Source organism: Amphiprion ocellaris, chromosome 17 (genome assembly GCF_022539595.1).
Source record: "Amphiprion ocellaris isolate individual 3 ecotype Okinawa chromosome 17, ASM2253959v1, whole genome shotgun sequence".
Classification (NCBI taxonomy): Eukaryota; Metazoa; Chordata; class Actinopteri; family Pomacentridae; genus Amphiprion; species Amphiprion ocellaris.
The window spans coordinates 1,590,060-1,608,544 of record NC_072782.1 but is presented as its reverse complement, the minus strand read 5'-3'; the positions used below and the strand labels follow the sequence as shown (position 1 = coordinate 1,608,544).

Genomic DNA, 18,485 nt, shown 5'->3' with positions numbered 1-18,485 from the left:
ACATTATGCTGTATTGAAGGTTCCCAGGAGGAGTTGGCTGCTCGGCCAAACTGAGCGATCGGGGGAGAAGAGCCTCGGTATAAGAGAAGTGACCAAAAACCTGACAGTCCCTCTGGATGAGCAATCAGAGATCTTGTGTGAAGATGGGAGAAACTTCAAGACTGACAACCATCACTGCAGCACTCAGAGATCAAAGCCTCTCCGCAGTGGGAGACACATGAAAGCTAACTTAAAGTTTAAAAAAGCACCTTATAGACTCTCAGACTGTGAAAAACAAGATTTTGTGGACGGATGAAACCAAGATTAAACTGTTTGACCTCAGTGGTGAACATCATGTCTGCCCAACACCATTACAACAGTGAGGCATGGTGGCGGCAGCATCATGGGCAAAGTGCAGAGAGTGATGTAGTATAAGGAGATTATCTAGTGCTTTTAAATGAAGACAGTATGACTTTATTCAAGTAAATGTGCTCTACAACTTTGTCTTTATATGTGTTATTTTTCTGTTAATAGTCTTCTTTTGAGTTACCTTAGCTTAAAGCTACTCTTTACATCTTATCTCAGGATTTTATGGCCTTTAAATGATGGATTGGATCGAGTTATTTTAAGACATCTTATCAGGTAAACTTCACTTACTGCACTGGCAGCCGACTTTTCTTATTTTAAGTACAGGAGGTCCTCTACTTACATCGGAGTTCCGTTCCTATGGATCAACCAAAGTCAATTTCCGCCGTAAGTCGGAACTCCAGCGAAAATGTAACCAAAGCCATTCTGTGCATCACGATATCAATAAGTTCTTCAGAAAAGTCATGAATATCAACGACTTTCATGCATGTATGAATCATTTTACTAGAAGATAACAGAATATTGTAACAGACTGATATTGTTGTTGAGGTTTCAATGTTTATTGTTCAGTTCCAGATTTACCTAATGTCAGTGAACGTGCCATGTTTAGTTAGCTCACCTCTGATTGGCTGAGAGTCAGCAGTAGAGAGAGCTGGGAACAGCGGCTAATTCTGGAGCTAAGTTATGGGGTTTTTCTAGTTATTCTGGCGTTGGCTACGGTCCACAGTAGCCTGTGTGAAGGTTCAATAAACCAGCAGAGAAGCAGATAAAGTCTCACTCATTCATCAGAGGGTCACTACAATATGTTGAACTGTTTTTACAACTTGACCCATGTTGGTCGGTGTTTCTTCCTGTTCCCAGCCTTTAATTCTATCTAATTTCACTTCCATGGAGACGGCTTTCCTTTTCTTCCAAGCATCAGAAGAATCTGACTTACACTGGGAGCCATAATGAAGGACAGAAAGTTAGTGAATGTAGCACAATCCAAGGTGGTGTACAACCAGAGAATGGAAACAAAGCTGTCTGATAGCACCATGTGACGACGTATTCATATGCTCAGATCGTCAACTAGTTCCATGTCACCAGTTCCAACATAACGATGAAACGTCGTAGATTGATGACATCGTAAACCGAGGACCTCCTGAACCAGAATCCTTACATCCCAAAAATTTGGACTTGCAATCTGACAGGGCAGTTTTTCAGTGTATTCTCAAGGAAAACCTGCTCTAAAGTGCTTAGGACATCAGCCTGGACTGAAGATTCACCTTCCAACAGGACAATGACACTAAGCACACAGCCAGGACAACACTCTAGAGGCTCAGAGATAACTCTGATGTCCTCAGGTAGCCCAGCCAGAGCCCTGACCTGAACCCAATCGATCTTCATCTCTGGAGAGACCTGGAAATGGCCGTCCACCCTGTCACCCTCTGTCTGACAGAGCTTGAGAGGATCTGCAGAGAAGAATGGTAGAAAATCCTCAAATCCAGGTGTGCAAAGCCTGTTGCGTCGTGTCCAGGGAAGACTTGAGGCTGGATTCACTGCCAAAGGTGCTTCAACTACGTGGTGAGTAAAGGGTCTGAATACATAAAGTATTACAGTTTTTCAATTTGATATGGTTTCAAAAAAAATGTTGTTTTAGCCGGCAGCAGGAAGGGTCTGAATACTTTGTGAATACATTGTATGTTAAATAATCAGCTTCATGTCATGATTTATCTTTAGAGTTTCTATTTAAAGCCCTATGACACTTTTCTGCCAGATGTTTAATGCTCAGGATGAGGGCTCCCAAATCACATTGATAGAAATCCAATACTAGACCATCTTTGCAGACACATTAACATCACCTCTCATTTTGTTAGCTCATCCTGAAGCCTATCTATCTGTTATCCCTCTGCACTGTACATCTATCTGTGATTCCATTCTATTTCTATCCATAAATTGCTCCATACGTAGCCCCACTCCCATTCCCCTCTTCCCCTTCCTCCTTGCCTCCTTCCTTCCTGTCCCCTCTTGCTCCCACTCCCCATTTTCTCCCCTTCCCCTGCTCCTCTTGTCATCCATCCTGTCTGAATAATGCAGTGGCCATGCAGCTGCAGCACCATTGTCCCTGTTTCAATGTTAATGTTGTGTCCTTGTCACAATTATTGGGTCACTATCATCCATCAGAGCTAATCATTGTCATACAGATACGGACAAACAAAACACATTACGGAGAATAAAGGCACACACATGTCGAGAACAAAGGCGCACATGGAGCAAAGAGCCGTGTAGTGGTTAGAGAGGCTCGCATTAAATTAAATGACGCGCTTTGAAAAGGCAAACACAACGGGCGCTTTATTTTGGTTCTGAAACAGATGCCACATGCAAAATGTATCGATAGAAGATGAAAATTAATACGTTTGCATGTCTGTTCGAAGATTGTTGTTAGCTTAACCGTTGGAAACAATCTACATGAAATCATCCTAACAGTGTTTCCTTTTTTGGTCCCATTAGTGCTTCCTGATACATAAACCCACCCCAGATCACTAGTATCATATAAAAGTCAACACAGTTCATGTTAGTTACAAAACATTAACAGTGAGATGAAAGTAGGAGGACATTTAGACCGCTATTAAAAGGCAAATTCTCACTCTTGTGTCTGTATAGTGTCAAACAGGGCAGATATTTAATCATATTTGCTGAAGTTTTGACCCCCTGAAACATAAAATTCACCAGCAACTTTGAAAGGTATGTTTTTGTTTTTTTTTAAATGCCCAAATTACCCTATTCAGAGCCAGACACTGTAAATAAACAGAAAAAAAACACACAAAAAAGAATCATTTGATTTTCAACTTTGAACAAGTAAAGAAAATCTAATTGTGACATTTATAAAATATCATATTATTGTTGCATTTAAAAATATGCCATAAAAAATGTTTACTGTCACCACATTCTGTAAAAAAACAAGCAATTCTGCGTGTCTGTTCACAACTGTTAAGTCATGAGTGACTCAACTACAACCAGCAGTCATGAGACAAAAATGTAGGGACTTTTTGGGTGAACTGGGCTGAACTGCAGGCAGTGTTAACACAGAGCAGATAATAACGTACGTACTGAGACAGCTATACTATGCAGGGTCACCATTTTTCCTTCCAGTATTGGTATTACCTCTGGGCACTTGGAAAAATGTTGTGGATATCGATTTTTTTTTCTAATTTTGAGAAAATTAGGTAATGCTGTTCCCATAGAACGCGGTGGGAAATATTCCCACAGTGAGTGAAGACGTGGCAAAGAGTGTCAAGATATTTATCACTGAACTTCTGTCACTACTGAAACACAATGGGTGACATTTTAATTTTCTAATTAAACCATTTTATTAAAATAATGTTTTTAAAAACAGGTGAATATCTCAGAATGCTGCAAGAAATGACTTACTATATAGTTAACTCTATTTACTGCCTCCACTGTTGTATCTGAATCCTTAGTGTGCAGATGGATTCACTATAGTTGGTCCGATGCAACGTCTTACTGCTAACAGCCTCACAATGCTAAATGTTGCATTTTAGAAAAGAGACAATTACTGCTGTGCAACTCTACACCTGCAAGGATGAGGAGAAAGTCCAAAAATAACTGCAAAAGTGGATACCACAGTGAGTAAGTTAAGATATCTTTCTGTAATATGCAGAAGGACATTTTTTATTGTTTCATAAAGGTTCAATTCAATTTATTTATAAAGTGCAGATTCACAACATGTGTCACCTCACAGCACTTAGCATAGTAAGGTACAGACCTTAAGAATTACAGAGAACAGAAAACCCAGCAATCCAAAATGCCTTTGGATTCCTGATGAGCGACCAGAACCAGGCTCAGGGAAGGCAGCCGTCTGCCAAGAGCGGTTGGGTGAGAGTTCGGTTACGCTCTCAAATGAGATTGCTCCTCCTGTTTATTCCTCCTTAACTTGAACATCACAGATCGTCCCTTCTGGAATCTTTGCAAATAAAGGAAGAATAACCGGTGACTTTATTTCCTATTAGTCAGAGGAGCTGCTGTGGTTTATTTTCTATTGTGTGCAATGAAATGCGTTTTAAATCGTTTGAAGTTGTGCTTCTCTCTTTCTGCCTTGATCACCTCTTTGTGGTTTGTTTGACATTTGTGGATCTGGAGAATGAAGAATGCTGATGATGGAGGTTTTTTTGTGCAGGATTATTTGTTTGATTTCTCAGTGAAGGACTCTGTATAGATCTGGACTGCTCCTGAAGCTGAGGGACAGGGCCTGATATGGATTAGGTTAAATAAGCCCATTTAAACATGAAAGGCTGTTGATAGCTGATGTGGGAGTATCGGACGTCTCCTCTTACAGACCCGGGGCTTTCGGCTTTCGGCCTCGTTCATGTGTGTGAGTGGGAACGAATCGATAGCGATGAGAGCAGGCTGGCTTCTATTGCCTATTTAATTATCCCCCATCAAACAAACATGATAGCACCTTGAGATCACTTAGACTGCAGACTTCACACACTGACAGACAGACAGACAGACAGATGGGGGAGGAGAAAGTTCACAGGTCACTTTTACTTTTAACAGAAAATAAGAAGGTCACCAAAGCAGAAGCACGTCCACAAAAGTGCAAAGGAAGCAAGTTCTTTAATTAACCTTAATTCTGACCTTTAAGAGGAGAGGAAAAAAGGTGACAAATGAGGCCAATTAGCTAAGAAAGAATTATTTGATTTCTCTCAGTTAACTGGGTATAAATGGCCACTCTTAATGTCTCTGGTTATACAGCTGCAAGCTGCCTCTGACCTCGTGCTCGCAGACGCTATGAAGCTGCTGTTTGTGTTGTTAAAAAGCATCTGAGCAGTTGTGCAACATTCTGACTGTGAATAAATAATGAAGGCATTGTGGCTGAAATATCTGAAATGGTGATTTGTCAACACCAAAACAACGGCGTGGACGTCTGACAGACACCTATGAGGAGAACGTCTGAGCTGCTGCCGTCTGATTAGTGCTTCCTGTCCTCTCTCTCTGCTAGGATTACATAACAGGGGATCTGTAGTAAAAAAAATAAGATAAATCCGTGTGTGTTGCGTGTGTGTGTACAGTATGTGCAACCGAGAACTGGTTTGTGTATCGTCTGACTCAGTGTGACCTAGAAATGTCCAGCAGTCTCTCAAGGCTTCATTAGGGCAAAACCAAGAGTTCAGAATCCATAACCTTCAATTATCACCCTGCTGCCTCCCAAATGTCTTTTTTTTTGGTCATTTTTTTCTTACTTTGTCTTCTTTTTTTCTTTACTGTCACACAAAGTTTTTTTTCTGATTTATTTTGTCATATTTACATTCTTCCTCCTCCTCTTCCTCTCTCTCTTTGTCTGTTTTGTTTATAGATAATATTTTTCCCACTCAGACTTATTTTAAATTTATTCTCACTGCTCCTCAGTTCAGAAACCCACGGGTCTTATGAATTATTTAAGAGTTCTATAGATTCATGTGATTCTCATTAGAGATAGTTATTCGAACTGTCATGTGTTTGGATCATTTGGTAATGTTGCATCGTGTCATTTGACACCTGTTGCACATCGCTGCTATAAAATCTCTCTCCAGTCCTTGATTTAACCCCTAAAACCTCAGATTTGTGCATGAAAATAATCCCTTTCTACTTTAGAATGGCTAAGATAGAACTGTTTCCTTTCGAATGTGAAGATCTATCAAGTCCACGCCTGTTTCTTCATCCAACTCATGCAGCTCAAGCACACCAGCTGGGTCAATATCACTGCAAAGTACCTTCTGGCATCTTCTTCAGAAATTATTCTTAACAGGCTACAAAATAATGAAAAGTTTAGGTGTCATTACAAAGGTTCATACATTGACACACAAATCAGTACAAGGAAAATTTTCTTAAAATGTCTTTTGGTAGTTTTATACCATTTTCTTTGGTTGGGTGTATCTGCTTTCACTATGTTCCATACGCTGGTCTGCTAGCTTCAAGCAATCTAAAAAGACAGTAAATGACACAAAATCTAAATAATTTATAAATGTTGTTAATATTCTTACTGAGTTATTTGGTGTTCACATTTTCACCTGCAGCTCGGCTCAAACACCACTAGACTATCAACAATGGCAATCTAGTCACGCATGTTTGATCTGATTTTAAATTAACCAACCATCTGAAGAAATTAGCTTCATTTAATATATCAGTGACTTTATATTAAACCACATGGGGATATGCTATAATCTGACCTTGGATTTTAACATGTAAATGCTGCGCTTCAGCTGCTAGCTAATTAGCCTGCCGTGCTAGCTCGTTATGAAAATCCTCGACAACGACGTTCCTGTCCGGATTATTTAACACATTTTCTATGGACTAATTTAACCCGAGAAGAAAAATGATACAGAAAACACCTGCAAGTTGACAAGATTACTTCCTAAAGTTTATGAAACACTTGAAATCTGAGTTCATGTTATCAACTGACTGCAGTTTCAAGGTGGAAACACTTTATTGTAACAGTATTGGCTGCTTATTTCACTCATGATGTGTCTGTCTGGAAATAAAAAAGACAATATGGACACTTCAATGAGTTTTTAAAAGTTTGATTTATTACCAGAAGGAATCTTTAAATGTTTAGTAGCCATATTATGCCAATCAAGGGACAGAATAAAATAAAACTGCAGATTGTTTTGTGGCCGATTCTGGGATTCTAAATCTGACAGAAGCTGAGTTACATTAAGACATCACCTCTGTTCAAACTAACCCAACATAAAAGCTGCTGATGTTCCAAAAAAACCATCACATGCTGCCAGTGTGAGCTGACCCGGGTTCAGTTAGTGGTGAAATTCAGAGCTTCTGTGTTGCAACTAGAACAAAACGTTGCACCAGAGTTGCTGAAGTTTCTGAAAATTGAAGCACAGTGGGGGGGGGTTCTCTAAAGGTGCAGGGAGAGGTCAGAAATCCTGACAGTGCTCCATTCCAAGTTTCATCTTCTTCTAATAGAGCCGTCATCATTATCCACCCACGAATCTCAAAGTAGACTAGTTTAAACTGATGAATGTTTTATCAAGTGTCTTTAGCTTCCACTACAGAATTCCATGTGAACTTTCTTTCTGTTAAATCGTTTCCTTGTGTTCTTTAGACGCATTTGACACTTTTTAATCACAGCACAAGCAGATATTTTCTTCTTCTGTGTTTCAGCTGGTAGAGGTTCCTATACCTATCTGCGCTTTCAAAGTGCACCAGTTATCTAACATTGTCTCTGCAAGAAAACGAACGGGACTTTCACTGCCGGAGGTCTACAGTAGAAGCCTGAAATACCTCCTCCTGCTCTGCAACTCTGTAACGGCGATAAGAGAAGCGCTATAGGATGAGTTATCTGCTCCAGGTCTTTCACGCAGGACCACTGCAGCATTTCACCACTTCCCATTTCTTTCTTTTTTGTCCTTTGTCGAGTCCCGCCTCATAACCTCTCCTCCTCTCTTCCCACTCCTCTGGTGTTCTCTCATCTCTCTCTCCCCCCTGCTGCATCCTCTCCCCCATCTCTACCTCTCCTCCCCTCCTCCCCACATGTCTGTCTGTTCCAAACTGGAGCAACGTCTTAATCGAGGCTGCAGGACGTGACGGGAATTTCTAAGCGAGCCCGGCTCTGCAGTACAGACGCAAACACACACACACACACACACACACACACACACACACACACACACACACACACACACACACACACACACACACACATACATTCTGCTTGGCAGCCAATTAACAACCTGCGAATAACTGCATGTTGATGAGCTGTGTGTGTGTTTGTGTGTATGTGTGTGTGTGTGTGTGTGTGTGTGTGTGTGTGTGATGAGCTGGTGGCCGTCAGAACCACTTACACAGATAGAAGGATATCTCTTTTATGTGTTCAAGGGAAAGAGGGGGATTATGGTGCATTAAAAACCATCTCCGTGAGGGACAAACTAAGACAGGAACAAGGAAGTGTGAATTTGTGCCCGAGATTCTCTTTTTCTGTGTGTCTTTGATGCACTTTCAGGATGTGTGTGTGTGTGTGTGTGTGTGTGCGTGTGTGTGTGTGTGTGTGTGTGTGTGTGTGTGTTGCGAGAACAATGCAGATGATTTACTTGGAGCTGAGCCTCGCTTCTCCTCCTCATCCTCCTCCTCATCCGTCCTCTATTTTTGTTGCCTTTCGTTCCTCTCCTCCTCCTCCTCACTTCTATCCTGCCTCCACTTTGGGGGGTTCATCCAAAGGTGAATGCCTGACAAAAAAAAAAAAAAAAGTATCTTTCCTCCCTCAAAAAAACTCATATATTCTCTTTATGTGTCAAAAATATTGACACCAGCCTTGACTCAAGATCCCCGAGCAGCAAAGCGCTGTGTTTGCCAGTCCAGGTTTCATCATCCGTCCTTGTTTTCTGGAGAGATGGAATATGTTGTAAAGAAGGCTGCGGGTTTCAAACTTGGCTCCTTGCTGATGTTGCCCTACTTCTCTGCACAGTCCTCCACATCAGTCTTTGTTGTATACTATCTGGATGAATAAATAAACTACAGGCAGATGAGAGGTTTAAACAAGTCAATGCAATATTATTCACAACTACACTATATCATTATTACAGGATACTAGAAGGGCAGCAAAGAATTCATTCAGAAAATTCATATTTTTCACAGTCTATGAATTAAAATTAAAAAATACAATTTTAATCACTATACTAACAGGTAAAAAGTGAATTTTATATCAGTGCCTCCAGGTGAGATATTTTATTTTAATGATCTTCTTCACAAGGTTTGTCAGGATACTGAAGATTTTGTTGTGATCACTTAGTGCACCATTGCATCAGATACTCATGTTGTTCATTTTCAATCATAAAAGAAAAAAATCCTAAAAGCAAACTAAAAGTCAAAGTAACAATGAACGCAAGGCTTTTTTAAAAATATATTTCTTTTTTGTGTCTGTGTTTCTTTGCTGAAACTAGCATGACAACTAGTGGCAAAGTGCTAAAATAGAAGAAAAGCTTCTGAGATGTGGACTCTGGATTTACTTGTAAAGCTCATGCTGTCATCTAGTGAACAAATCTGCAAATTACAGTGTTAGATCAACAATTCCATGTGTAGAACATTATCAAAGTGGAGTCACGCTGAGAGGTAGAAACACATGATGTTTCATTTAAAAACATTGAGCTTGACTGAAAACATTGAGTTTAACTCCCTAATTTCCATTCTATATATGCAGCTTTAACGAGGTAGAATATGAATTCTGCTTCCTAAATTGCTTAAAGCTCCTCTTCCCTCATAATGTGTTTTAGATGAAGTTAATAATCCTGCATGTTTGATCTTATTTGAAAAAAAATAATGCAATGTTCAGAATTTGACGGTATGGATGCAAAGTGCTCATTTCTAATCAGAGATTGAGGCATGAACTACTTTGGCTACATCACACATATGTTAAGAACTGACTGTCAGTGATGTAGGTGACATCAGTGAGATGTTTTAAATGACTAATTTTTTATATATTTGTGTTTTCTGGATTTGTCTGTGAAGGAGAAGGAATAGAGGGCAAACAAACTTTATATGAAAAATCATCTTGTCATTCTTTGACACGTGTGTGACTATAAAATTTACTTGTTTACTATGTTAGAATTTTTGTTTTGCTTGTTGCTTCATATTTGTTATTCAAAAAGATGTTATGTGTCACTGAGTGAACCCAAAATATATTGTGCAAATTGATTCTAGCCTGCAGGGTTGATGGAGTGACATCATCTCTCCTGGGTTACAGCTCCACCCAGTGGAGATCTGTGGAAATGACCAGAAACTTCCTGAACACTCTGGACCTCCTCCAGTCCGAGTATAAAAGCTGGACAGTCCCACTGCTGAGACACAAACAAACACAACCAACACAGAAGAAAAGACATACCTGAACAGAGCTTCATCTCCATCCAGAGGACTCCACAGTGAACTCAGAGAAGATGCTGTGCTCTCATGGACTCCAGTCTGCCCTCAGTCCATCCATGGACTTCTACTGGCCTGTACCCAGTCTGTTCTACCAGCAGGATCTCCTACACACAAACCTACAGGAGCTGCTCGGCAATCTGGAGCTGATGGACAAACTTCAACACCCCCTCCTGGAGGAGACAGAGCCTTTCCAGAGCAGTGTGGCCGTGCAACCAGCGTCCCACCAGCTGGACGGACAGGGAGAGCACTTTGCCGTGACTCTGGACACTCCAGGCTTTTCCCCAGAGGAGCTGTCTGTCAGGCAGGTGGGCAGGAAGCTGAGGGTCAGCGGGAAGACGGAGAAGAAGCAGGAGGACGGGAACGGCTGCTACTCTTACACACTCCAGGAGTTCACACAGGAGCTGGATGTTCCTGAAGGGCTGAACCCTGAAGCCGTCAGCTGCTGCCTGTCTCCAGACGGGAAGCTCCACATCCAGGCAGCCAGAGGTCCATGTGCTGAGGAGGCTGAGAGAGAGCTGACTATGAAGAGGAGTCTGGAGGAGAAAACACAGCAGAGTGTGTGTTCACAGGAAGAAGACAAAGAGACACACAACAGCACACAGGACGAACCTGCACACATGGACTGATCCAGACTGAATAAGAAGTGTTTCATATTAATCAATGATGATCAGGTGTGCTTTTGTATATTTGTATTTGAGCCTGAACATGCTAAATAAATGTATTCATTTCTACTTTGTACTACTTTTTGTGGTTTTGCCTCTTTTCACCTAGCATAAGTGAAAAACGAACATAATGTCTGATAATTGTCTCTCATATTATCTCTCAAATAGCAAAACCTTATGAAATATTAGCAAAATAAATAAATAAAATTTTAGCTAACTTGCAAAAAATGTTAAAAAGAAATCTGAAAAATATTAGTAACATATCAATGGAAATTAAAAAACTATCCAAGCATCACTTGTCAGACAACTGTGATGAAGTTTAGTGTGTGAAAGCTTTAATGCTTTAACAATAATTAGCCATACATGCTTCTGACTGCTTTGTAACTTTCAGATAATGTTTTATTTTCATGCAGACAACTGTAATATTTGCTTAAAGATTTCCATCAGCTCTACCAGAAAAATATCAGGCATATGAGCTGAAAAAAAAGCAAAGAAGGTTTCTTAAAACCTGTTATGGAAAAATGAAGAATCTATTATAATGTAAGAATTCTTTCCATTTCAGATTTTAGGTGATAATATGTTCCACTTTTAGCAGAATAATTAGAAAACCATCTTCATGTGTTAAACTCTGAAATTACAAACCTTTGTGCAGAAAGACAAATTTATGCCATGTCAGTCTCTTTTGATCATCAATACATTTGTTCTGTAGTTTTCATACATTTCTAAATATCTAAGGTTTTTATTTGAAAAAAATTGTGTTTTTTGTGAAAAATAAATGTTTTAATACTGACTATGCGTGTTTCACATATTTTCATTACATTTAAACATTTTTACAAATATTATTTGTGTATGCTTTCTTATGTTTCTTGTATTCTTAAGATATTTTAGTCCTACTAATTTTATTATTTAAAATGTTAGAATTTTAAGAATATTTTTTCAAGACTAGTTAAACCATTTAACTATGTTTTTTTTTGTTTTTACAAATTTTTACTAGTATTTTAAGTGTGCGCTGTGTCTTTTCATTGTCTTCTGTCTGGTTGAAGATTAACTTGCATGTATTTGTGTGAAAAAAGAAGAAATTAAATGTGTGACTATAACACAAAAAAAGCCATAATTAGAAATGAATACATTTATTTAGCATGTTCAGGCTCACATACAAATATACAAAAGCACACCTGATCATCATTGATTAATATGAAACACTTCTTATTCAGTCTGGATCAGTCCATGTGTGCAGGTTCGTCCTGTGTGCTGTTGTGTGTCTCTTTGTCTTCTTCCTGTGAACACACACTCTGCTGTGTTTTCTCCTCCAGACTCCTCTTCATAGTCAGCTCTCTCTCAGCCTCCTCAGCACATGGACCTCTGGCTGCCTGGATGTGGAGCTTCCCGTCTGGAGACAGGCAGCAGCTGACGGCTTCAGGGTTCAGCCCTTCAGGAACATCCAGCTCCTGTGTGAACTCCTGGAGTGTGTAAGAGTAGCAGCCGTTCCCGTCCTCCTGCTTCTTCTCCGTCTTCCCGCTGACCCTCAGCTTCCTGCCCACCTGCCTGACAGACAGCTCCTCTGGGGAAAAGCCTGGAGTGTCCAGAGTCACGGCAAAGTGCTCTCCCTGTCCGTCCAGCTGGTGGGACGCTGGTTGCACGGCCACACTGCTCTGGAAAGGCTCTGTCTCCTCCAGGAGGGGGTGTTGAAGTTTGTCCATCAGCTCCAGATTGCCGAGCAGCTCCTGTAGGTTTGTGTGTAGGAGATCCTGCTGGTAGAACAGACTGGGTACAGGCCAGTAGAAGTCCATGGATGGACTGAGGGCAGACTGGAGTCCATGAGAGCACAGCATCTTCTCTGAGTTCACTGTGGAGTCCTCTGGATGGAGATGAAGCTCTGTTCAGGTATGTCTTTTCTTCTGTGTTGGTTGTGTTTGTTTGTGTCTCAGCAGTGGGACTGTCCAGCTTTTATACTCGGACTGGAGGAGGTCCAGAGTGTTCAGGAAGTTTCTGGTCATTTCCACAGATCTCCACTGGGTGGAGCTGTTACTCAGAAAGTGCAGATGTCACTGGCTCATTCCTGCACTTTCATGAACTCTGCTGCATTTGCAAGACTTCAACACTAGATGTCAGTTAAACACATTATTGGAATAAAGTGTCAGTTTACTCTTACCTCTGAGAAACTACTCTTGATTTTAATGGTTTAATTTTTCCACATGCAAGAAAGTGCAGCAAAAATGAAGTGAATAAAAATGTGACAACAGCAGTAATAAAAAAGTTCAGAGCAGACACATTCAGCTTTCTATTTTCTCATTAGTGTTTATCAGCTCAGTAATCTTCCTCTTACACTCTTCGTAGACTTATCTCCTGCAGCTCCATTACTCTGAAGCCACTGTCCGCCCATTAGTGCCCAGATCAATAATTGAGCACAGACAAGAATGGACTATAATACAATCAAGAAAAGAGAGGAGAGGAACCAGCGCGCTTCCGCTGTAAGCAAGATTTTAGTGGAGTATTAAACACACCGTCCAATATCACGTTAAATGTTCCACACAGATCACAGTGGCTTTCATTCTTTTACTGTAGCACTATGCAAGACTATTTAAGACTAAATAATCATTTAAATTTGGTCACTCTGCTTTGTCAGCTGCTTAATACTTTCAACTAGAAAATGTTATGGTTCGAGAACTGTCTAAAAGAACAAAACTATCAAAATGAGATTTCAGATAGATGTTTTGAAAAGATTTATTTACCCAAGAACTTCTTCCTACATTTTTTTTACCAGTTCTTAAAGACAGTAACATATATCATTGTGCTTATCTGCAAAAAAACCACCATCTCATGCAATCTGACTACAAAATCATTCAATAAATATTCATATATTTCATAACTTGAAAGCCACTCATTCACGAGCAACATCAACTATTTGTCTCCTAAGCAACCATAAAAATATGTTCAGAAGGAAGAATAACTTTCGGAGCCCTGTATTAATATACATGTTTTATTGTCTGCACAAGAAAAATGTAACATCAGAAATGAACATTATATCGTCTCTGGTCAAATGAAAACCATCATCATCAATAACGGCTGTAGGTGTCACTGAAATTACAGAAGTCTGCACGTGAAAAAAATCTGTTTCATTAGGATCAGTTGGGGTTTAAATGTTGACTTAATTGACTAAAAAAATGGTGAAAAGTAAAGCAATGGAAAACAGACGCTGTATTATGAATACATCTAAAGTATTCTCCTCACATATATGTAAGCCAGGGGTGTCAAAGTCATCTTAGTTCAGGTTCCACATTCAGCCCAGTCTGAGCTACAGTGGACCAGACCAGTAAAACCACAATAGAAAAACCTATAAATAACCACAACTCCAAATTTTAAACACAGGCATATGGAACTGAACAATATAGTATTTTACTTTGTGATCAAAACGACAAAAATGAGGGGAAAAAAGACAAGATAGGAGAACATGAAACAAAACAAAGAAGAGATTAAAAATTCGACCAAAAAAGCTACAAAGTGACAAAAAATGGACAAATGACAAAAATGAGACAAAAAAATTATACAAATGACACAAACAAGACAAAAAATGACAAAAGCAAGACAAAAAACACAAGCGAGAAAAAATGGAAACACAAAATAACAAAAACGAGAAACAAAATGACAAAAACATGAGACAAACAACAAAAGTCAGACAAAAAAGACAAAAAAAACCAACAAAAACAAGATAAAATAACACAAAAATGAGACACAAAATGACAAAAGAACAATGAACAATCTAGTATTTTACTTTCTGATCAAAACAACTTGTCATGGTCTAGAAATTATTTTCAATTTATAGTTTTACAAATTTACAATCTGCAGTTAATGTCTTCTCTGGAATTTTTACACTTTACAAAGTCGTCCTGTGGGCTAGATTGGAACCTCTGGAGGGCCGATTTTGGCCCACAGACCGCATGTTTGACCCCCTTATGTAAGCTATCATGTATCCTTTGGGTAGTAAAATAAAACTTATAGATTAATTTAGTGCAAATACATACCTGTGTTGATTAAGAGAGTGTCAAGTGCATGCCCTTATTTTGTAAGGCTATCAAAATAAAAGCACCATTTGAGGTAGATCCTCCTCCGAGTTATGTAACACATCAGAGGGAAGGTGCATTACATGTGACCTTAACAGCCTGCTTGACATGAAGAGCAGTCACAATGTGCATGTTTTTAAAAAATGATTGTGGTGGCAAAGCTCAGCCGGCACTCAGTGACTCCTATTTGGTTGGCAAATGAGCCTCAGCATGGAGCACGGCGACCTCGAATCTGTTTCCACAGCGTCAGCATCTGCTTGGGACTCCGTCTGTGAACCAGCAGAACAGATTTGTAAGCGCAGGGATTGCTCCTGTCTGAATGTGGGAGATCAAATGTTAAGAAGCCTGGATGGTGGCTGGGAGAGAGCCCCAGTCTGTGCAGGCACATGCCAAGATACACATCATCGATGGGGAACAGGCGAATCCTCTCTGATGCCTCTTTCAAACGTAACGCAAGTGAACCCGAATACACCACCCCTCCTCCGCCGGCGTAGGGTGGATACACTCCTTTGTAGAAGCTCTCTGGTATGTAGTATTTGGTGGATGGCTCACGGTTTGGCTGTGCGTTATGGATCACATCCCCAACAAACAAATCAATGTTGGTGTCGTTGGTGTAAGCCTTCCACAGGTTGTGCTCCTCCCACTGTTTCTGCAGGTAATCCAGCAGGGCGTCTGTTCGAACAAACACATCATCATCCCCTTTGAAGACAAACAAGGCAGAGGGGCAGTACTGCTGGAACCAATGCCAGAACAACAAGTCCTTTAGGGTCAAATTAAAGAACGTGTCTCTGAAGTCCCACTGCAAAATGTCGCCATACTTCTGGTTCTCAAGCTCCAACAGGTTTTTGAGGTCTGGGTGAGGACCTGTGCTTGAGTCCTGCCTTCCCAGCAGAAACACAGTGCGAACTAGTCTGAATTTCTTATTTGTTCCTCCTCTCACCAGACCACTGTGCCCCCACGTTTCACGGATGGCCTGCCTGTTTTCAAAGTTCCCCACTTGAGATTTGATGGCCATGAGGAGCATTGGAACGTCCACACCAAAGCTGCTGTTGTTCTTTTTACATATACCCGGCTGGTTGATGAGGAGGGGGTACTCACTGCAGTGCATTGACCTGATAAATGCTTTCATTTGATCTGGAAAGCTGTTCAAATCGTGCACACGAGGGACTGAACACTTGTGTGACATGCAGTCAGAAAGGCATCCATCCTCAATTTCTGATAAGAACTCAGCTTTTGGCTTCCTCATTACGCCAGTTGTGTTTCCTCTCAGGATTGGATTGTGCTGACGGTCCCAAGCGTGCTGCAACCGGTTCCACAACGCGCTGTCCTCCAAGCGAAGGTTCCAGAAAGGGCCAAGTGGGTGAGAGGCCAAAGCTGAGGAATTAGCAGAAACCCCCGGGGCAATATAGTGGACAGTTATCTTCGGAGGAGTGTAGGTGATGGTGATGAAGATGGACACCACGACATAAATCAGAAGGTGGCCGGTCATCATGCAAGGAAGCAGGCACATGCACAGCAGTCTCCCGTTGCATTTGCAGCATTTTCCCATTGCCTGTGGTTCACAAATCAGACACAAGATCATGCATAGGAAGATTTTTTTTCATGTAACAATAATAGCAACTACCCTTCCTGTCTCAGAACACAGATCACTGCAGTGGCATGAGTCTGCCTATGAGATTTCATAGCAAACAGTGCAGTCAACTCTCTGGAGTTTCTGTCTCCTTAGTGATGGTCCAGTGAGGGTTATTATCTCTTCTCGTCTACACACCGAGCATTATTCTGTATCTACCTGTCAGGAGGCACAAGGCCCCTGTAGACACACTGTGGAACATGTACGCTGAAATAAAGAGCACTCTTTGTTTAGAGGGATTACTTTGCCCTTGGCTTGAATAGGGTATTGAATTTGGCTTCAGGTGTTCTGATTCTGTTTTTTATCCCTCTCCACTTACTTTCTTTCTTTCAGTAGCTATATGGAAGCTGTTGACAGGTAGCCTACAATAGGTTAATACACAAGTATCCTTGGCTACGTATGGAAGAGAAAGCATAAAATGACTTACAACTGAGTGAGCTTTGGTTGATCAAGCAGACTGACATAAAAGACCCAGTGACTCCAGGTGTCCACCTCTTCTTTAAGTGTTTTCATCCGGCCTGGTTATAATAAAGCAGGTCTGTAGCGCATCGTTCAGCCTCTGTCCACCACGGTGCATCCTTCAAGTCTCTACCTGCAGTTCTCTGAGCGCATACAGCCGCAGCTGAGCAACACGTCCCAGGTGAGGCGGCCCTGTGTGCACCGAGCATGCGCCTCGCTCCCTCTTCAAATGCAACGATGTGTGATGAGCAAAACCACCTTCACGGGATTGGTCCAACCCACTACCACCTGCCACCTGCCGACACACGATTCATATCTGGTATTGATTTCTCTGAGACAGATTTTCATTTGCATGCATTTGCTGCAGGTGCATATTTGCATGATTTGGCTGGTTACTAATGAGCCAGTCCCAACTTCATTTACACGCGCACATGCACGCACACGCAAGGTGGATTAGTGACCTTTTATAACCCAACATCTATCTGTCTATCTATCTATCTATCTATCTATCTATCTATCTATCTATCTATCTATCTATCTATCTATCTATGTATTTATCTATCTATCTATAGTCTATCTGTGTGTGTGTGTGTGTGTGTGTGTGTGTGTGTGTGTGTGTGTGTGTGTGTGTGTGTGTGTGTGTGTGTGTGTGTGTGTGTGTGTGTGTGTGTGTGTGTGTGTGTGTGTTTGTGTTTGTACAGAGCTGAATATATTTATTTATTTTATTTATTAGACCGCCACTCAGGTGTAAGTCCCTAAATTAATAATGGTTAATCCACCAGTACATACAAGCTCTTCAATCAAAATGATATCTTTGAGGCTAAAATATAATCATTGGTGTTATCCATGAATTTTCAAATTTAATGTTTTGCAAAAAAGCTGAAGAAAATAGTAAAGCACATTGTTTTTTTTAATGAGATGCCAGATACACACAGTTATGTAATTGCATTCCTGAACAGAAAATTTTGCTTTAGTAGTTGCATGTTTTTCTTGATTAATTTCTCAGAGAATTCCAGCATGCTGGCTTGAATTTGGATATAAAAACATAAATTAAGTTTGAAGTTTCCTCACTCCTGTTCAAAATGGTGAAGCGTGGTGAACTCACTGAGAAAGGCAGTGTTTATGCATATGTGCGTATTAATATTGTTAACCTCACATTCATAGCAGTAAGGCATGCTGAGCTGAAAAGACCCCAAATTTAATTACATATCTTTTCATTTTCAGTTTCCATCACCCTAATAAACAGCTGAGCCATTCATCTACACTTGTATATAGTATTCTAATGGATATGTACAGTACTTTTTGCACTGTGAACAGCATTCTCTGCTTTTTGCATTGTATCATCATCTAGCAATTATCATTTTGCACTAGTGTTTATATATTCCTTTCTACCTTGTAAATATCTGCATATATTGTGTT

General features: G+C 40.5%; 3 protein-coding genes across 3 annotated transcripts; 1 reads left to right on the top strand and 2 right to left on the bottom strand.

Moving 5' to 3' along the window:
• Positions 1–10,060: 10,060 nt before the first annotated feature.
• On the top strand, positions 10,061–10,992 carry LOC111571508 (heat shock protein 30-like). The gene has a single exon (XM_023274703.3). It carries the CDS (start codon positions 10,269–10,271, stop codon positions 10,878–10,880), a length of 612 nt encoding a protein of 203 aa, XP_023130471.2. The 5' UTR covers positions 10,061–10,268; the 3' UTR covers positions 10,881–10,992.
• Positions 10,993–12,036: 1,044 nt separating this feature from the next.
• LOC111571469 (heat shock protein 30-like) lies at positions 12,037–13,216 on the bottom strand. The gene has a single exon (XM_023274647.3). The coding sequence runs from the start codon at positions 12,746–12,748 to the stop codon at positions 12,137–12,139; it is 612 nt and encodes a 203-aa protein (XP_023130415.2). The 5' UTR covers positions 12,749–13,216; the 3' UTR covers positions 12,037–12,136.
• A 666-nt stretch (positions 13,217–13,882) lies between these two features.
• On the bottom strand, positions 13,883–17,186 carry si:dkey-175m17.6 (N-acetyllactosaminide beta-1,3-N-acetylglucosaminyltransferase 2). Its single transcript, XM_035950133.2, has 2 exons — positions 17,035–17,186; positions 13,883–16,529 (listed from the first exon to the last, which is right to left on the bottom strand). Exon 2 carries the CDS (start codon positions 16,524–16,526, stop codon positions 15,183–15,185), a length of 1,344 nt encoding a protein of 447 aa, XP_035806026.2. The 5' UTR covers positions 16,527–16,529; positions 17,035–17,186; the 3' UTR covers positions 13,883–15,182.
• Between the last annotated feature and the right edge of the window lie 1,299 nt (positions 17,187–18,485).